The 21726-nt window shown below is 39.3% G+C and overlaps 1 protein-coding gene across 1 annotated transcript in view; it reads right to left on the bottom strand.

Annotated features, from left to right (window-relative positions):
• The window catches only part of LOC140171191 (uncharacterized), a 35020-nt gene that overhangs the window by 3133 nt on the left and 10161 nt on the right, over nucleotides 1–21726 (bottom strand). The window contains exons 2-4 of the mRNA XM_072194401.1: nucleotides 8076–8237; nucleotides 7099–7295; nucleotides 4368–4449 (exon numbers count right to left, since the gene is read on the bottom strand). Of these exons, the coding sequence (XP_072050502.1) occupies nucleotides 4368–4449; nucleotides 7099–7295; nucleotides 8076–8237 (441 nt within the window). The remainder of the gene's footprint in view (nucleotides 1–4367; nucleotides 4450–7098; nucleotides 7296–8075; nucleotides 8238–21726) is intronic.

Genomic DNA, 21726 nt, shown 5'->3' with positions numbered 1-21726 from the left:
AGGCTCTGTAAGGGTGATGAATGCGGTCGTGAGTCCTCGCAAGGCTTGTGTTCGGAAGAAATAGTGCTGCAGCGCCTTATCGGACACCCCAGCCTATCTTTGGCTTCAGCCGAACCTTGCCCAACCCTGGGGATTGGAGAGGGGACGAATGTCGGTATGCACCGCGCCCGTTCAGTGAGTCACGAGAACAGAGCGCCCGAAACAGTGTCGCTCCAGTGTTTGTGAACACGGAAGCTAACCTCGAGACCGTGTGCAACTCAGCACCGCCGTCCGAAGCCAACGCCAAACCGGAAAGCCATCTTGAGAGTTACGTATTTAAGCGTCGCTTTTGGACGGAAGGTCAAAAGGGTGACCCTTAAAGTAATCTAAGACTGTGTTGGGATCCCTTAGGAGGATCACTTTCCTTTTGGTAGACACTCGTTGAACATACCGTCGAGGCGAGACTAATAAGGTAACCATCGGCTATGATAGTCGACCCGCCTCGAAACCTCGGTGAATGGAGAGGACAGCTGACTTATAGTTGGCCCCAGTGGCCCGCTGAAGTCTTGCTTGGAACTTTTCTGTCAGAAACTCCGGAACTAGCAGCACAGAGGCTCTAGCGGGAGAGCTATTTGTCTCATTGCACCAAGCGTAGTATGGAGCCAGACTCTGGCTATACGTGCACGGAGGGTAGACTTCCGTCTAGCCCGGCGATGAGAAAAACAGCTTCTGATGAAAAGTATCCCTCCGCTGCGTGTTCCCTGGTAAGGGCCATGCAGCTAACTGCAGGTGCTCTAGTGATAGACTGGGTACCTCCGCTCCGGGCATCCGGAGTAGATCTGGTACTGGGAGTGCCAGCGGCCTTGCCGCTAGCAGAATGACAATGCAGTCTTCCCACCCGATCTTGGCCACCACCCTCATGAGTAGTGAGATCGGAGGACTGCATAAGCTGTCATCCTCCCCAGTCTATGGACAGAGCGCCCACGGTGAATGCTTGGGGTCCGCGACCCTTGAGCAGTACACCGGCAGTGGATGATTGCGATGAGATGCGAACAGATCTTTCGAGGGTGGTACATCCCTTGAAGATCGTCTGAGCGACCTGCGAGCAAGGGACCATTCTGCTGGTCCTGACACCCTTCCTCGTGACAGATTGTGCGCGAGGATGCTGGTGACGCCCGCGATGTGTATCGCTCTCATCGTAATCTGCCTGAACTTGCACCACCCTATCAGGTGTCGTGCATGCAGGCTCAATCGTGGTGGCCCGGAGTCCCCTTGTCTGTTGGGGTAGGCTACCACGGTTGTGTTATCCGTCAGCCCCACGGTATGTGATTCCACGATCACCTCCTCGTGGCGAGGAGGTTGATGTGAAACTCTGTCTCTATGGCCCCCATAGGCCCGAGGCGGAGTCTCCGTGGATGTGGACCCCCAGCCCCGCTTTTGGCGCTATGGTCGTCACTACGTGACATACCGGGGTGCAGGAAACCTGACACCCTGGGTCAAATTGGGCTGATGGGTCCACCACCAGAGTTCTCTCGCGCGATCTCCGACAACGGAACCGCGAGGGATATTGGTGACGACTGGGCCTGCAAGCAGGCTAGAAGGTGTAGTTGGGTAAGCCTAACGAGAAAGCGGCAGTACAGTACGAGGTCTACCATACTGGCCATTAGGCCTACCACTTTAATCCATGCCACAGCGGGTTTTGCCCGAGACTCGGCCAAGAGTCAGGCACACCGCACCATGTTCGTCCCCCGCTCGGGTGAGAGCACCGCGAACCCCTCCGTGAGGGTGATCTGGGCCCCTACAAATAGTGGTGTCTGCGTCGGGACCACGCTGGACTTTTTTGAGCTGATCAAAAAAAAAATCCAGGGGCCCGCACCCTACGGACTATCAGCCCCATGAGACCCGTAGTCTTCAGTGGAGTGCGTCCGTGATATGAGCCAAACGTCCAGGTAGCAACTGATGTTGACACCCCTGTGCTTCAGGTACGCTGCCACCGCTCTGATCATGAGTGTTAAACTCACTGGTAGAGTTGGACTGGCCGGATGGCTGGTATCAAAACTGGTAATTTTGATCCTGTACCTAGAAGCGCAGATGCCTCCGATCTTGAGAGGCGATTGGCATATGCAGATAGGCGTCCGAGAGATCTAGCGATGCTGTTCCCATGCCCCTGATGGAGCAGGCTAGCACCGAGGCGAGAGTCCCCATTCTGAACCTCTTGGGCCTGAAGAACGTGTTCAACAGCCTGCGGTTCGGATGGGGCTCCCGTCGCCGGTCTTCCTTGGAGCCAATGGCTCCAAGATCACCCGTAGAACGGGGGGGCACCGGGACAATCGCCCGCTTCGTGAGAAGCTGTGTGATCCCTGTCAGTAGTGCCCGACGCTGGGGGCCGTCTGACGGCACTACTGTGGACCTCTGAAATGTGCAGATGAATGTGGGGAGACTGGGTTGCCAGTCTGTAACCCCCACTCACCACTGACCATACCCAGGCGCTCAAAGAGATGGTTTCCCACCTCTGGGTGAAAGCCATAAGCGGTCGTCCACTGGGAGATCCCCTGTGGAAAAACCGCTGAGCCCCCAGGAATGCTCTGCCTAGCTTCCCTTGGAAGAGCGCTTGCTCTGCTTCGGGGCTTGCCAGCTGTTCCTGTGCTGCCCTTGCGCCTCCCAGAAATGGGTGCTGCAGAGGTAGTGGGCTCGGGTACTGTTGGTGGTGCACGGCCTGCTGAAGTCGGAGCTCCTACCCATGGTAAGGGCAGTTTCCGACCTCTTCAGAGTGCTCCGTTGGTAGCTTCTTTGCACGGTCCTCCACCCAGCGCAGAAGCATCCAAAGAGAAAAAGGACCCTGCCTTTCCATCGCGTTGAGCGATTGGAGTGGCAGGCCCCTCCCCCCGGTGCTGAGTGGACACCCTATGGGCTAGGCCCATGGAGCTCTCGTTGAGGCTAGCTGTTAGCACCGCTAATAGGCTCACCTCGCGGAAGAGCTCAGATGTTGTCTGAGCGTGATACGCTTGACGACATCTGGGTCCCTCTCGGATCCCCTCAGGTAGGTCCCGTGGTCCTTCCGCGTTACACGCAGAGGAAGCGTGCAAGCACGCGGCGTCATAGCTCTACTGAGCTCGACAGCCCCACGATATCTACCCGTGAGGTTTGCCGGGAATGAGAGTGCAGGCGTCCCCTGTGAGGAAGCAGCAGCTGAGCATCCTACTGAAAGGAGTCGGAAGCTGAGTCCGGTAGGGGTGTCCGGAGGAAGATCAGTGCTGTTGCTCCCCTCGCGGGGCAGCGGGGGAAGGAGACTGTAGTGATGTCACTACCGTACTCAGCTTCCGACTCCTTTCCCTCGCCCACAGTATCCGTATCATGCTCCGATGATGACGGTAACTGAGGACGGGCATCTGAAAGCGGGTAAGAAGGCATAACCACCGTGTGGCTCGCCGACTACCTGCCAGCAGAAGAGGGAGTACTCCCGCAAGACCCTGAGGTATCCGCCATGGCACCACTGGGTCCGCATGCTCTCGCAGCCGTCGTCCTAGCGCTAGCAGCACGGGGCCTACCCTGATCAAGATCTGGGTTAGCCCCATGCCGGCTGGCCTGGTCAACAGCTGATGTTGGTACTGCGTGGCCATCGCTGGACGACACTGACTGCGGTGCGAGGCGGAGGGCGTAGCACACGGCGACGGGGTAGACCTGGGATGCCCCCCCGGCAGCTGACCCTGAAAGGATCCGCCACCAGGGTAACCCCATGGTACTGCAGTACCAGCACCGCCTCCCCCCTTGTTGCCACAGAGACTGTGGCGACTAAGGCGGGTGCTGCGGTACCGGTGCGGTATCAGCTACAAACATCTATTGTAACTTACAGGCTGCAATGGTTGTTTTACGTGGGAAACAAAATGAATGGCGTCAACGAGCGGCCATTTTGAATTGCTCGTGTGTCCCGTGATACAAACGGAGGCACGATATGTAGCTAAGTTTTGGATCGTTTTTGTCACTTTTTCGCCAGAAAATGCCGTCAAAACTATCCTCAGCCGAACAATACCGGTTTGGTTTTACCTAAGGTGTGAAACTACAACCGTATATCTCGCCTTGGTCGAGAAATTGATACACAGTGCTATGAACAATCGATAGGCACGTCTGTGTCAGTCGGAGACCAAGGAGAATAAGGGACGATCATATGGTGTGGCGTCACCTTTTGGGTGAGTCCACCGGGGATCGGGGTTTTGTTATTTATTCATTTATGTGGGACAAAATGACTATTGGTTTTTCCGCATCTCGGGATCGATGCAAGAAGTATCTTAATCAACATCGGAAACGGTAAGATCGACCGGTGTACTGAGTCTGATATTTTTCATAGAACCTCATCAATATTTTGGTTTATTCCCTTACAACTGACTTACCTTCAATGACTTTACTTTGGTCTAAGGATCTACCATAGTACTTGTCTTGACACTCATACTCCCCAGATGCAGGATGAAATACCTAACAATGAGAACGGAGAATCAAGAGCAAAAATTAATAAAGTGTCTTATGCACCACCCAGGAGTCAGATCGTACACCCACAATCTTGTGCAAATGCTTTGGGACACTTGACGTTTTTGAGACACTATTCGCCTATTGCACGGTTCCGTCATAACGCAAGGAGATCATTGTACTGGCATGACATGAAAGGAAGAATTACATAACTTAAGGGGATACTACACCAATGTGGTACATTTGTGACTATTTTCGCATTTTTCTCAAAAAATAATTACACACTGGTAACAAAAGTTATGTATATTATTGGGGCAAGGAATCCAATTACTACACTGAAATTTCAGTGACTCAAGACAAGTGGTTCAGTATATATGATAGGAAACAAGGTACATCCTAGCGGTACCTTATTTCTGATCATAAATAACAAACCGCTTGTCTTGGGTTACTGAAATTCCAGTGTAGTAATTGGATTCCTTGCCCCTATAATATACATTTTTGTTACCACTGTGTTATTAGTTTGTGAGAAAAATGCAAAAATAGACAAAAATTTATCGAGGGTGTAGTACCCCTTAACGTAATGTTATATGACTGGTTCAATTCCACATTCATGCATGCTGCCAGGCTCTCCTGGCACATGGCGGATCCATACAATGGGTGAATGCATGTGAACAGTGAGCAAAGTAGGAAATATTAGTTTGTGGTTAATAACTGAGCATGGTTCCATTCTTTTTAAATTGGACCTTCTTAGATACATTTTGACATTTAAAAGTGACTTGAGGCTCTGTTTCTGGAAAAACGCCCCTTTTACTTTACCATACTTTTTCACATGAAATTAACTTCAGTCAAAACTAAATTAAATCGCAGACAATCTGAGCATCAAGTAGCACTGTCCACAACATTAATTCTTCAATTCCTAGATTTAAAAAAAAATATTTTGAAGTGATGTTTGATGCATGCAAAATGTCCACTTTCAAATTCATAACACGGGTAAATCACCCCCTTAAAATGAGTTAAGTGTTTATTACGTCAAATACAGTATGTCCGCTATATGATACCCAACATTGTCTCATGTCAGTCACATTTAATTGACATTTAATGAGCTGGACCTAGACATGCATTGTCTTAACCTGTTTTTTGCAATGCAAATAGGTATTGATTGACCTGATTTCCTGCAAATATTGATCTTCAAAAGCGCAATCAAAAGCAGAGCCAATTAATGAAACCTTGAGGCTAATTTAATGGGTAGATAAAATAATGGTTATTTAATTGCCAAGCTTCCAGGTCAATCTTCAAAAGTGTTACTCTACGCTTGTTCAGACGATCGCTTGTAAAGTCGCTTGTATTAAAGTACATTCGAATGTAAACTTGCATATAGTGCCCATCTAAACGCACTCGCATGTAGCTACATGTAAGATATCTTACATGTAGCGAGCTACATTCAAATATAAGGCCAGTGTGAACAAGACTTGTAAACTCGTATGTAAGCTTGTCCTTGATGACCCAATCCTATTCTGATTGTGTATAAATCATGACATAATTTACCATTGAAGGTCATGCTTACTTTTGAATTGGCTTACAAGTAAGTTCCGTGTGGACACACACTCGCTTGTAGCATAATTTAATTGCTGGCTCGCTTGTAAGCTACATTCAAAAGTAGGCTACCGTCTAAACACACCTTCTGGTAGGTAACATTCTGCAAATATCCTGCACCCTTTGTTGAGTTGAGTGCTGAATGAAGTGGTAGATGATTGTGCTTTATGTCTATAACCAACATTTCTTGGAGGGGAAAAACATTCATAACATCCATAGAATCTGTGTATCACGCCACAAGTGCATCCCAAAAAGTGCTTGTAAGTTGTTAGATGATATATTCACACATTCACTGAGGTTATTGATATCCATCAATGCCTTTCGTGCGGGATGCAATGACGGATTACGCAGTTGTTTGGAAGGCAAACTGACAAATATCTTGAAGTCCAAAGCAAAATGTTTTACAGCCAACATGTAACTGATGCCCGGGGGGCCACTCATGTATAAGTTGTAAGCATCCGTGTGAATTGACTTTCAAAAATGACCCTAAGCTAGGATGACGAAAATTTGTCAAACTAACCCTAAACAAGGATTTTACTCAAATAAGAACACTCTAAGCGAAGAATTTGTTTGAAATTTACCCCTAAACAAGGACAGACAATATAAAAACACCATAAGCGCAAAATTACACTGTGTGTAAACACAGTTGTTGCACAGGCCAGAACTGTTTCGGCGTGTAGGAGGCATTGTGTCAACTTTTTCAAAATAGCTCATAGAGTCGATTTTTTGGGTTAGGGCACTTTTTGCATGTAATAAATTTATTTTGGAAAAATGTCTACATTGTACATTTTTTAAATTCTGCACCCTCCTTATGTAAAAATCCTGGCTACAGACCTGCTCAATTTTATTTTATTTTATTAATAATTACTTAATTACTTAATTTATTTGTTTGTTTGTTTGTTTGTTGGGTACTAATGGCAATTCTACAGCCATAGAGTAAGGACTACAAATTGTATTTACAATGTAGGTCATGCCAGGTATCCGAAAGAAACTACTTTAATTTTGACTTCAGCATGTTCAGTTGATGTCACCTTTCAAATTTGTATGAATTGATACTCCACCTACCCGCATGCCAAGTATCTGGAAGCCCACAGTCTGTAGATAAGGGTATTTGAACAAAGCAATCTTGATTTTCTCCGGGGGTGCTCCATCTTCCCAGCTCTGGAGTCCAATTTTGACGTCCATGATGCAAGGTTTCCGAAATTTTTTAGTAACATCATCAATTTTGAGGTAGACCACTGTTGGAAATCGGATTAAGGAAACTTGAATAACATTGAATAATTTTCAACCAATGCAACCATAGGCCTTCATTGATGCAACGTGTATCATTATGATTGGTACCCATCATTTTCCAGTGATTTCCAACTTTGATCTGCATTAAATGACCTCATAGGTAGCTTCATTTAATGGAAAGTCTTGTAAACTATATGGTCATATCAGGTGAATCACATGTTGCATTTCAAATTGGCAAACAGTGAAAGAGTGTGAAAGTCCCACACCCCAACCCTCCGCTCATTTTTTTCAAGGCAACCTGCATCTTTCCTTAGGGGCATAACCACCAGTGGGGCAAGGGTGGGCAGAGTTCTCATGCGAAAAAATATTCGGGTGAAATGGGGATACAAAGATCAAAATTTTAATACAAGAAGAGACCTGTTTGTTTATTGTTTTTGTTTTGTTTTTTGTTTTTTTGGAAGGGGGCAATGATGGGATTGATGTGAAACAAAATGAAAATCTTTTCTTCAAAATTCCTGGGGGTGCACTCTCTAGAATTCTCCAGGTATAACAAATGATTACTAACCCCCTGCTTGAGCTGTATTATATCCAACTTGTTCTCAAGCCAGATTTTCCAGGCCAGGATGGGGGGCGGTCCCATAGGAAAATTGCAAACACGGCTTGTGCCCGCTCAACCAGACCTGGTGCCCTTTCCCCCAATCATGGTCATTGCCCCCCCAATATGATGCCATATAATCGCCACTGGAAAGATGCTTCACTGTTTGCATCTATTCATTCACAAAGGATACAGTCCGGATTGCGGGATCCACATATGTTCCAAAAGCGAGGAACAAGCGGTCGTATACTACATAGTACTGGGTTGGTTTGTACATCTGCCTTGCCAACATTCACGTAAAATGACTGCTCTTTTTTGCCTCGTGATTGGGTCTGGATGGGTTTCAAAATGGCACCATCGCAGTCTTGTAGTAATCCTGTATGGACAAACAAAAGAATGTAATCAGAGATAGTTAGCACAAGCAATGAACTGAAGCTTTTATTCATCTATTGTGTCCAATTTGGGTGCTGATATATTGGAAAATGTTACCAATTAATATTCATGAAGTCATGCGATTGTTACCTATTAGTTTAGGTGACTTTATCATTAGGTGTTTGTATTCATACATCAGGCATATAATGCTGTATCGTCAGGTCATATAATAGCGTGTACCATGTTACAAATTTTATTCAAATTAACCGCACAAACCACTTTGGGCGCCACCTTGGAATTACAAAGTTTTGTTCTCAAGTGGTATGCTTACACAGGACTTTGTTGTAGTCACTTATTGATACTTGCCTGCTGTGTTTAAATGTTAATATGCCGTCCAGTTAGTTACCAATTTAATGGTGGAAACTTTTGTTCAAAACAATGGTATCACTTTTGTGAATAGATTGTCAGCAAATCAAATTGGTATCAAAGGAACAACATGTTGCATAATCTATTGCCTCTCCATGTTACATGATGAACACAACTACAAGTGTATGAAATGATCATTGCCTGTTGTTTATATCTTATATAATATATGATCCTGTAATGGTCCACATACATCAAACAAACATTGAGGTCATCACAATTTTTGGTAACTCAAGCCTTATGAAATAATAATGATTATAAACCATCACATAGGCGTGGAGCCTTTGGAGACAAAATATGTGATCTGCACCGCAAATAACGCAAATGTGTTTAAATGTAGCTACCATCACCACTGTATTGTTGGAATTAAAACCTCTATTCGGTGCCTGCAATGTAAAGTGATTTATTGCGGCAATATTGATGCCATATATCATTAATGGTTTTATGCATCACAATAATATCAGTGCTCGCTGTAACAGCAGGATCGATGGTTAATTAATTGCTTTAATGATATATACCAAGCCAATTTCCCAAAGGAAAATTCAGATGATATACCTGCCAAATCATATTCACTGTTTAAAAGGGATGTGATTGACCAGATCAAAAGAATCCTCCCCCCATTTTATCCTATCAATATGGAGATGTTGGCATCACAAGAAAGGTTTTAATAATCAGGACATTATGACCAGGGTTCAAATTCATTTAAAAAATTTGCGTAGCAGTTTTTGGCTAATTCATCATAAGGCCCTTCACAATTAATTCTTAGTTTCCTGTTTCAAGTTTGAAAATAAAGGACGAGGCGACTTTTAATTATTAATTATTAATTATCTATTAATTATCTATTACTTTCTTTATTTTGAAAATGTGGTCATGACTATTAATCAACAGTCCATTTGGTCATTTTGACTAAGACTACGGATTTAATTATTTTACCTTTATAATTGATTTTTTACATTAACATTAGTAGGGGACCCTACAATGTTCTTGTTTTATATTCATAATCAAAGTTGAGATGATCAAAAACAGATATTAGCAAATAAAAGTAATTAAAAAGTCAATTAAAAGATGAAAATACCTAAATAAAAATAAAATAATTAAATATTTTTCCATTCTTGATTTTGGACGCGCGAGGGAAACAGGAAACTAAGGATCAATTGTAATTGGCCTAAATCAGGATACTTCCATTACTAAAGCACTATAAAAATTGCTATACAAATGCAAAATTGGGCAGCAGTTGCTTCAAAATAAGGAGCAAACTGCTATGTCATGTGATACAGCCGAATTCGAACCCTGATTATGACACAAAAATATTAATGAAAATAATTGTGTGGACAGGGTCATGCAAATCTACAGTTTTCAATGCAATGAGTCTAGCTTATTATTCCAAATGCTGGTTAACATTTCAAAGATACCATGCTTTTAAAATCAATCACGTTTGGTATGTCTAATGTACACAAATTGGTCTGCCAAAGATTACACATACACTGACCCAATTGGTATGAAGCGCAGACATTTGAACTGTACACTCTGGCTACAGTGTGTACTCTTCAGATAAAGGATTTGTTGATGTGTCATCATGAACCCACACTTTTTGAGAGAGGGAGTGGTTTACAATTTGCCAATTTCTGAAATTAAACAGTATTAAATATTACATAAAAATTATCATTTTCTATTTCTCTCTGTTGGGATAGTATATTTATTTTTCAAATGGGGATATATTCAAACTTCCTCTTTTTTTCAATTTTTTTATTACCATTTATTTTCCTCTTAAAATTTTGGCACCCCCTAGATCGTGGCCCAGCTAGTTACATGCCCGGGTTCGGGCCCGGGTTACGTACCCACTGTACTGTGCCTTGTGGAAAATCTTGCCCTGTCTATTATTCACAAAAAATAATACCACAGATATTGGAACACAAAATACTACCATACAGCATTCCCAATCAATACATAACCATTGTGATAACCTTGACCTCAAGTCCACAGTGGCAATTAGATTATATGAGATTCAGATAATTAGCACAACACCACACACATGATGTATTTTATTTAAATCAAAGAAATATGTTTGAGCTGGTTTATATGGAAGTATTCACACACTTCCTGATCAGATACTAGCACATGTAAATAGGTCATCTAAATTTGTTACAGAAACCAGTTACCATGGTTACTAGTATATTGTATTTCAACACTTTTTACAGCCACATACAGATGATACAGGTACCAGATACAATGTATGAAAGAAATACCTACCGTATAAATAGGTTTAGAAACATAACAGGACATACATGTTCAAATATTGCAACATTTTCTGCTTGCATCATACATTGTACCCCCGGGGGGGCCACTGTAATGGTGAAGGGGGGTATCAGGCGCGTCCATAAATTCACGTAATAAGGGTATTTTTTCAGACTAGGAGTGCGTTACGTGCGTAACGTGAATAGGTATCAAATTCATGTAAAATTGGTGTAAAAGGGTATGTTTTTGGAGCTCTTACGTACTTAGGGTAGTTTAGCCAAGTTTGGGATTTTGTGCTTTCTCCTTCATTCATGAAAAGTGAAAGGAAAGTGTCTTCTTCCTACACCCCAAAAGCAGTTAAAAGCCATCTTTTAGCTGTCAGAGATGACAGATCCCTATCTGGCCCAGCTAGCATACTAAACACGAGGTGCCCGGACGAGGTCACAACTTGTTCAGAATATACAACCAATCAGCATGCTTTTTTCTTAACTGTGGAGTCAATAAATTATGAGGAAAAATATAAGAGGATTTCGATTGGCGAACCTCTTTAAACTCATTAATATTCATAGTCTTGGTGGCTCCAGCCCAGAAAATTTGGTTGATCGGAACATGGTCTAAAGGAGCAACAAAGCAACCACGAACTTCTAGGTTTGTAAACAATCTGTGTCAATGAACTTTTGACATGTGTGAAATTTTACCGGGGTATTTACAAACACAACGATTGAATAATTTGGAACTATTTTGGCTTTCTTAAAATATAAATATAAATTGAGACGAAATTAGGAAATAAACCAAGCTAAACTGGCCGTGTTTGCCGTCTTCTTCCAACTTCAATGTGTGGTTTACAATCGCCATGGTCGTAATTTGCGTTGGACGTGCAGTTCAAAATTCTCTTGGATATGTGGAGAAATATGGGTACATCATCCCAATCCCAAAGAATAAATTCTACAATATTTCAATAAAAAGGGTTGGACCTGTGATCCAAAAATGGGAAATTATTGGCCCAAAAATCTTGAAAATATTGGACATACTGCATGAACTTTGAGGTAAGCTTTAGCACCACGTAAACTTGTCATATGGCTCAAAATTCAGACGGCTTGCCACAAATTGCTAGCCCTATCATGCCACTCGCCGCCTGGGTTCTGTGTGTTTACTTGTTTAGGGGTAATCATTGCATCAATTACTTGTTTAGGGTTGGGGAAAAGACAACTACTTGTTTAGGGTAGCAAATCGTGCAACTTATACTTGTTTAGGGGGGAAAATTTCAGTCTCGGAAATACTTGTTTAGGGTGCTTTTGAGAGTCCTCGGACCGCCTGATACCCCCTCTTGACACTATAGTGGCCCCCCCGGGATTGTACCTGGATTCACATTGCACAGCCTCTATTTTAGGTTAATAAATGTGTATCACTTGTTGGGAGTGAAATTGTACAAAATAATGCACACGTACTGAGATGTTGATGCGTCTAATGCAAAAGCCCCGAAGGGGGGAGTGCATTTATAGAAGTGCATCTCAGTACAAGTGCATTATTTTGTACAATTCTCGAGCAACAAGTGATCTGCATTTATTAACCTATTTCATACTACGACTAAAATATCCTGTGATTTTTGCAATTTTTATAACAAAATTGTCACTAATAATGTTGGAAAATTATGCAAACAAATATAAATGCATTCACCCACAAGAAATATGAACGCGTCCGAAAGCACTGCGCGTACTACGCGGAGTGTGTGCCTGTGCAATTATACAATATTTATGCATGGCTAGTAATTTACTAATGCTTGCTCTGATTGGTTCTTCTCACTATCTACATTAGGAGTGTATGAATAGTCTATAAAGTAACACTCCAGCAATATCACAACCTTTATGCCTTATATGTTAGAAAATTAATTATCAAGCACGAATCACATGGTTTTATTTGAAACAAACTCATATTGACAATAAAAACAAATTAAGGTTTTACCGTCGTCGGCCGATTCGACTTGACTGTTGCGCCTGTTTTCAAGGCGTGCGTACGCCGCGTCGTGTTCGGCGTTGCGTTGCAGACATCGCAGAGAACGATGCGTGTTGTGCGTGTCAATGCTATTTTTGGGCACCGGCGATAACTAGGGACAAAAAATAAAGGAAACAATGTTTGATGAACGCAAAAAAAAAAGTGGTCGCTTCTAATATATTAAATACAACATGTACAAACCAAATCTTGCCAGCGTGCTTCCAGTAATAACAGACCTGGACCACCTCCCCAAAGTAGGCCTACGACAGTAGGGTCCAATAGATGGTATGACGTTATAGGCTTACCAAACAAACGCAGAATCAGGTGTTTTTAACATTCGGCTTAAACGAGTGTTGGTTAAATTGGTTTATTCGGTTTAATAATATTGTGGCCTAAATGTTGGGTAAGCACTACGGTATATTGTAGGCCTATTAAAGGTTATACGTTTGTAGAACGTTTCATAATGAAACACACTACAACAAAATTAAAAACATGTGAAAATGTTATTGTAGACTTATATTATTTTGGCAACATTGTTCCAACTAAGAATATGTTTTGCAGCAAATGTTCAATGTTTTTGATTGTTATTTTTAAAATGTTTTAAAAGTTTATAATCCACCATTTAAATGTTTAAAGCATTTTGTGTTATTGGGTAACCCCCGTAAAGACCTACTACGTGCACTGAATTCATAATGCATGCGATATAGACAACACCATCAAAACTATTCAGTTTCAAAGAAAAAATGTGTCATACATTTACAAAAATGATATCATAATTGGCCAAACGTTTTTTCTACAGCTATTGGCAACCCAGCGTTTAACTTTGCTTTAATTTAACTGCAACAACTGATATGATATGAATCCACCTCGAGATAATTCCGTATAGGCCTATAGTTTTTGTGATCAAAAAGTTTTCCTCTCGGTTAACGGCACTAGGCATGCTAAGTAGGCCTATGCCTATAATAATTGTAGGCCTATTATAGTCAAACACTTCCGCCCATGGTGTCAAACGCTTCGCTTTAACATGTTTAATAAATCCTCTTTTGGTCATTCGAGTCAGGTGAACATAAAGCTGAAAATAACTCACTTTGTGTAACTTGATAACTCTTTGGCCCAATATCTTTGCAGAATGGGAGTCTTTCTTACACCCGTTTGTGACCAAAATACACCAAATTAGAATTAGGCTAAGAATTTTTTTATATTCTTAGCCTTAATAATCATTTATCATTATAATTGTTCCTAATTATGGACACTTCTTAGCCTAAGTATCTTAGGTAACTTTTTTTTACAGTGAAAACTTTCCTGCGTAAACAGACAATTCCTTTTTTGTGGCCATATGCGTAAATGAGCGCTGATCCGGCATCAGATCGCGCTTCATACCAGCGCGTTGGCACGCACCAAAATATCCATGTACGAAATTAACTACGCATGGTGTCGCAGAAAAAATGCATTTTTGACCTATTTTGGTCAATTTACGCGAAAACTAGGTCCGGTACCCCCAATTTTTTTTTGCGCGATTTTACAGAGCTTTTTCTTTTTCATAACATACAATGTATATAAAATTAAAAAAATTTTGTCTCGACAATTTTTTTATACAACGCAAAAGGTGGTATATTTTGGACAAATTGCTGATTTTGCCATTGAAGTGTACAGAGATTTTTGGAAATGTACACCTCTTTTAAAACGGCTGTAGCTCAAAAGTGAGGTCCGGTACCCCCTGTTTTTTTTACAGATTTATTATCTACACATATCAATGTACAAAATATGTCAATTTAAAAAAATTTGGTCGATAGATTTAGTAACAACGGTAAAACCTTAATAGAGCCGTCTCTTAACATGTGATATTCAAAATTTGGTACTTCACGCTATTTGGTACTTTACAATATGTCAGTAATGGAAAGAAAAGTGCAAATCTTCATCATTTTTTTCGGCACTTAAGATTTCACATTGGCAACATAAACAACAATATGTAACACTCCTCATTGAGCTAGGGGTCAAATTGGCGGACAGGAACACACATCATTCCCTCTGATATAACTTGTCGCATCACTGCAAGTTGTTAATATTCTAGACTTGCTTCAAGTCCTTTGGCGTCCATAGTTCGTGAATGTAAAATTCATGGAAGCTTTGCCACATCTTCCAAAAAGTTTCAAAAGTTATTCTTTCGAAATAATAATTTAATACCATCATAACTTTGTGACCACCACGCCCACCCCACAAGGCACACTTCCTCCCTACAAATGTAGTTCATGTTCGTCCTACACAAAATATGTGACCTGACTAAAAATTTTAGAGAGTCCAGTATATGATAGGCCTACTTCTATCACTGATTATACATGGGTCCTATGAAGAGCATGAATAGAGAAAAAGTAAGGAGGAAGCCTTGATCAAGGCTATTAATATTCACAAGACCTATCTTTTGGGCATAATTTATGTAATGCTTTACAACGTTCTAAAATACTAAGGCCCTATTATACAATGTACTAACGCATGTTTATGGCAAAATACAGACATGATAATGAAGGCATGATTAGCGGGTATTATAAGCGAATTCTGCACTTAACGATAAATTCAAGGTAAAATGATGTTTGTGAGTATCATTTTGTATTTACGCAAGTTCAAAACTGCACCACTGATGACAAATCCCGTGGACAAACATTATTTTGACCCTTTACCTTAAAACTGGTGCCCACATTAGGGGTGTAAATTAACGTTTAAACGGACCACAATCCAGTCGGTTAACCGTGTAAACGTATGTAAAAAAAAAAAATCTTAAAAAAAAAATAATAATAATTTTTTTTCAAAGTTTTCTGCGACTTTGGAGAACCACTGGACCTACCGTATTGTCTGTAAACACTCCCCCTCTGATAAACGCTCCCTCCAATTTTCAATGAAAAATTGACAAAAATGCAAACATTTCCATGCCATATTGTTTGACTTTGAGTAAGCTTAAAACTTGCATCAGTCATGTCATTGACGATCACTAAATTCAATTGCATGGACAAAACCTACTACGACTCAAACTTCCATCCATTTCATTGCCTTATGGTAGAATTTCACCAGATTAGTGCTTGATGATGTACTTACAGGTGTAAATTTGTTGTATTTACCACGAAAATATCATTAACACGCTGTTCTGTGGGCGCCGCCATTATTAGGTACTTGTGTAAATCCCTCCTTTCTACAGGAGCACCATCGGGAAATTTAACCCGATTTTAAAGTGGTTTTTTCACTTCCAATAAAATGGGCTCCTTTTGGAAAAATACAACGCCTCTGGGGCGTTTATTACACACAGTACGGTAGGTCCAGTCGAAAAAAACTTTCGAAAACTTTGAAAAAAAATTAATTTTTTTTTTTTAAACGTTTAAACGGTTAGTGATTTTCCTAAACGGATACTGCATTTTACGGTCGGTTAAACGTGAAACGTGTAAACGTAGACACCCTTCGCCCACATTTATAATTTGTAAACATTCTTTTGCAGTCAATTTTTCACCAAATACTTTTAGAATAAATCAAATGGTCTTTATGCAACAAAAATTTGAAACAGAATTTTAACTCAGAGAAATCAACCTTTGAAATTGGGTACAGTTTACGCCACTTGCACACATGCATATTTTCAATTATCCAATGTAAATTGTAAATATATTAGGGGTCTGGTGTAATACAAAAAAAGCTTCTAAAATGTTTATTTTAAACAAGAAAAACATAGCACAGTGCAGTGATGGTACATGTATGTTCACACATGAATTGTTGTTTTTAAATACCCAGTGTATATGTGGTATTTTTTTTATTTGTCAAAGTTCATTTTAAAGGGATCACTTCTAGTCTAAAACGAAATACCATATAAAAAACAACAGGAATGGTTTAGTCCCTCAGCTAGCATCGATTTAATCACCCCTCGGGTTCCAAAATTCTGACAGAGTCTATCTTATGCAGAATTTTCCACAGAATTCAAAAATCAATTTCTTACTGCCAACCAGCGCTGGCCATGGGGTGAAAATTTCACTTTTTACCAAAACCTCCATTTTAATAAGAAAATCCTCAAAATCAGTATTTTGATTATTTCATCAGTATTTGGTAAGCTTTTGATGTCTTTTTGGTGTCAAATTAAAGCTACGCAACTGTCCCTGGCAATCAATTTGAAATCTTTTTCATATAAGGTGATATTAATGTTGAAAAAAGACAAAATTTGGGCAAAAATCACGTTTTTTAATCATTTTTAATACTTTTTGGCTTTTCAAATGTTTTGAAATCTCTAATGTGACTTAAAATACAACTCTATATGTTTAGCCTAAGAGGCAATATTCTTCTGATTACAAAAATGTCTTTTTTTCAACAAAATAGTGAATTTAAAGGTAAGAAATGCATTTTTTACCAAAAACCTCCATTTTAAAGTAAAATTCTACAAATCAGTATTTTGACTATTTGCTCAGTATTTGGTGAGCTATTGATGTCTTTTTGGTGTCAAATCAAAGCTACGCAACATTTTTTGACAATTGTTTGTAATCTTTTTCACATAAAGTCATTAAATGTTGAAACAAGACAAAATTTGGGCAAAAATCATGTTTTTTAATCATTTTTAATACTTTTTGGCTTTTCAAATGTTTTGAAATCTCTAATGTGACTTGAAATACAACTCTGTATGTTTAGCCTAAGAGACAATGTTCTTCTGATTACAAAAATGTCTATTTTTTTCCCAAAAAATAGTGAATTTAAAGGTAAGAAATGCCTTTTTTTACCAAAAACCTCCATTTTAAAGTAAAATTCTCAAAATCAGTATTTTGACCATTTGCTCAGTATTTGGTGAGCTATTGATGTCTTTTAGGTTTCAAATTAAAGCTACACAACATTTCTTGACAATTATTTGTAATATTTTTTCACATAAAGTCATTTAATGTTGAAAAAAGACAAAATTAGGGCAAAAATCATGTTTTTTATAATTTTTATTAATTTTTGTTTTTTCAAATGTTTTTAAATATTTATGTCACTTAAAACACAATTATGTATAATAAGCCTAAAAGACAATATTGTTCTGATTACAAAAATTTCTTTTTTCCCCAAACAAATAGTGGAATTTAAAGGTAAGAAATGCATTTTTTAACCAAAAACCTCCATTTTAAAGTAAAAATTCTAAAAATCAGTATTTTGACCATCTGCTCAGTATTTGGTGAGCTATTGATGTCTTTTTGGTGTCAAATTAAAGCTACGCAACATTTCTTGACAATTATTTGTAATCTTTTTCACATAAAGTCATTTAATGTTGAAAAAAGACAAAATTTGGGCAAAAATCATGTTTTTTTTTTTGGTTTTTTAAATGTTTGGAAATATTTATGTCACTTAAAACACAATTCTGTATAATAAGCCTAAAAGACAAGCCTAATATTCTGCTGATTACAAAAATATGTCTTTTTTCATGAAAATAGTAAATATAAATGTGCGAATTGGAGTTTTTACCAAAAACCCCCATTAAAAAAAAATCTAAAAATCGGTATTGTGACCATTTTATCAATATTTGGTGAGCTATTGATGTGTTTTTGGTGTCAAGTTAAAGCCATGTAACTGCTCATGACAATCAAATGTAATCTCTTTAACACAAAGTTCTTCTTATGTTCAAAAATACCAAAGTTGGGCAAAATCATGGTTAATAACTTTTGTTTCTTTTAAAGTTTTTGAAACATTTAATGTGATTTGAAGCATAATTTTGTATGTTTACCCTAAGAGGCATTATTCTTTTGATTGCAAACATATCTTTTTTTCATGAAAATAGTGAATGCAAAGGTGAGAAATGCATTGTTTTAAACCAAACACCCTCATTTAAAAGGAAAATCCACAATATTGTTATTTTGACCATTTTTAATTAAGTAAGCTATTGATGTCTCTTGGTGTCACATGAAAGCCATATAGTTGTTCCTGGCAATACATTTGTAATATTTTCGATTATGAAGTACTTAATCTAACTACCAAGTTAAAAGTCCATTATACTTTAGAATAATTTGACAAGGGCAAAATAAAAATCATGGAGTTTACTGCAGAAACCAATTGCGAGCTTCACCAACACCAACCCCATAGGTCAACATTGATGGTGGCCATGATGGGTTATCATTTTAAGTATGGATCTACGTTTAGCTTTGGTCATTCAGTTAGTATGCCTGAGATGAAACAATAAGGGGGTTCTACTAATTCAGGACCCTATGACATGCCAGTGGGACCCTGGTACAACATCGTGACAGATAGTAAGTGTCACTTATCTGCCTTCAAATCTCTTCATATGACATCTACACTCTCTACCAGCAAGGGAAGATCCGCCAAATGAGCTGCGCTAATATGTGCAAGGATTGACAGAAAACTGGTGCATCAGATGTCATGAACTGGGTGCTGGTCTACAGCTCAGTCACAGAATAGATGCAAGGAGAAGTCTAAACACATTCACAGGACCCCCCCCCCCCCAGTGTAAAAACTAGTCATCACGACTGTAGTATGCTCCCAGGAATAGGAGTACTAGACCAAGTAAAAACCACAATATCAATCTCATTCTTGAATCGGTGATTTCAATGCCGGAATAAGAAGCTTGAACAACCATCTTTCTAATCATCTGGTCATTCGACGCAACCACTTCCATAGAAACACCGACAATGGTGACCGACTGGTCAACATGTGCCATGAATACAACCTTAGACCTGCCCATATGAGATTTCTCCAGCCCAGAAATTGTCTTTGGACTTGGTGTCATCCAGCTGGATGGATGCACATGGGACCACATTCTATTTTACAGCAAGTTATAGTGTGAGTAATTTTTTCTGCGACAGTTGTTCCTACAATACAGTATAATTGGATTCCGACCAATGTATCATCAGTATCCTATACTTCTTACCAGTCTGCGAACTAGCAAAAGGAAGCCTGCCAAAAGACCCAAGTTCAACTGAATGAAGCTGCAAGAATCTGCTCTGAGGCTTCAAGTTGGAGCTGCCAAACTAATTCCTAAGCCCTGGATTTGGATGACACATCATCAACAATCTCTGGCAGGTATGATATCTTTGAAAACGCAATCCGACAAGTGGCAGAGAGAATACATGTAGTTGTCAAGCATTCATTTAATCTGGGTTTCAGACAAGACAATCAAACTGAAATAGATAGGGATGAGGACAAGAAGAATGAAGAACTTGAACACCTTCCTGAATGAATCCTACAAAGTGGATGAACTTGATGCAATCATCAAACAGATGAAACTGGTAATTTATACACAGCCACCTGCAAAATCAACCAGGCTTTTCATTTCTTGCCGGTATTCACTTTCATGGGTATAAACTTAAATTTGGTGTAGAGTTATCATGTAGTTTTAAACTGGTTACGGTATTTGAATGTTCCAAACTGTTCCCAGGGGGGCACTAAAAGTTGTAAGCATCCGCGTAAATTGACTTTAAAAAATGACCCTAAGCTAGGATATTGAAAATGTGTCAAACTAACCCTAAACGAGGATTTTACTCAAATAAAAACACCCTAAGCGAGGAATTAGTTTGAAATTTAACAAGGATAGACATTATTATAAAACCCTAAGCGAGGAATTGGTTTGAAATGTACCACACTAAAACAGGACAGACATTGCGTGTATCGGTATGAGTGTCATTCATCGGCAGGCTAACAATTAAAATGAACCCCCTTATGGTTTCATCTCAGGCATACTAACTGAAAGCTAAACGTAGATCCATACTTAAAATGATAACCCATCATGGCCACCATCAATGTTGACCTATGGGGGTTGGCGTTGGTGAAGCTCGCAATTGGTTTCTACAGTAAACTTTTTATTTTGCCCTTGTCAAATTATTCTAAAGTATAATGGACTTTTAACTTGGTAGTTAGATTAAGTACTTCATAATCCAAAATATTACGAATGTATTGCCAGGAACAACTATATGGCTTTCATGTGACATCAAGAGACATCAATAGCTTACTTCATAGCCTAAAAATGATCAAAATAACAATATTGGGCATTTTCCTTTTAAATTTTTGTTTGGTTTAAAACAATGCATTTCTCACCTTTGCATTCACTATTTTCATGACAAAAGATATGTTTGCAATCAAAAGTATAATGCCTCTTACGATAAACATACAAAATTATGCTTCAAATCACATTAAATGTTTCAAAACCATTAAAAGAAACAAAAGTTATTAACCATGATTTTGCCCAACTTTGGTATTTTTGAACATAAGAAGTACTTCGTGTGAAAGAGATTACATTTGATTGTCATGAGCAGTTACATGGCTTTAACTTGACACTAAAAACACATCAATAGCTCACCAAATATTGATAAAATGGACACAATACCGATTTTTAGAATTTTTTTTAATGGGGGTTTTTGGTAAAAAATCCAATTCGCACATTTATATTTACTATATTCATGAAAAAAAAACATGTTTTTGTAATCAGTAGAATATTGTCTTTTAGGCTTATTATACAGAATTGTGTTTTAAGTGACATAAATATTTCATAACATTTGAAAAACCAAAAATTTATAAAAATTTAAAAAAAACATGATATTTGCCCAAATTTTGTCTTTTTTCAACATTAAATGACTTTATGTGAAAAAGATTACAAATAATTGTCAAGAAATGTTGCGTAGCTTTAATTTGACACCAAAAAGACATCAATAGCTCCCCAAATACTGAGCAAATGGTCAAAATACTGATTTTTAGAATTTTTACTTTAAAATGGAGGTTTTTGGTAAAAAAATGCATTTCTTACCTTTAAATTCACTATTTTTTGGGGAAAAACATTTTTGTAATCAGAACAATTATTGTCTTATAGCCTTATTATATAGAATTGTGTTTTAAGTGACATAAATATT

This window comes from Amphiura filiformis, chromosome 15 (assembly GCF_039555335.1).
Source record: "Amphiura filiformis chromosome 15, Afil_fr2py, whole genome shotgun sequence".
NCBI classification, from domain to species: Eukaryota; Metazoa; Echinodermata; class Ophiuroidea; order Amphilepidida; family Amphiuridae; genus Amphiura; species Amphiura filiformis.
The sequence above is the reverse complement of the archived record's forward strand: the minus strand, read 5'-3'. Positions and strand labels throughout refer to the sequence as shown.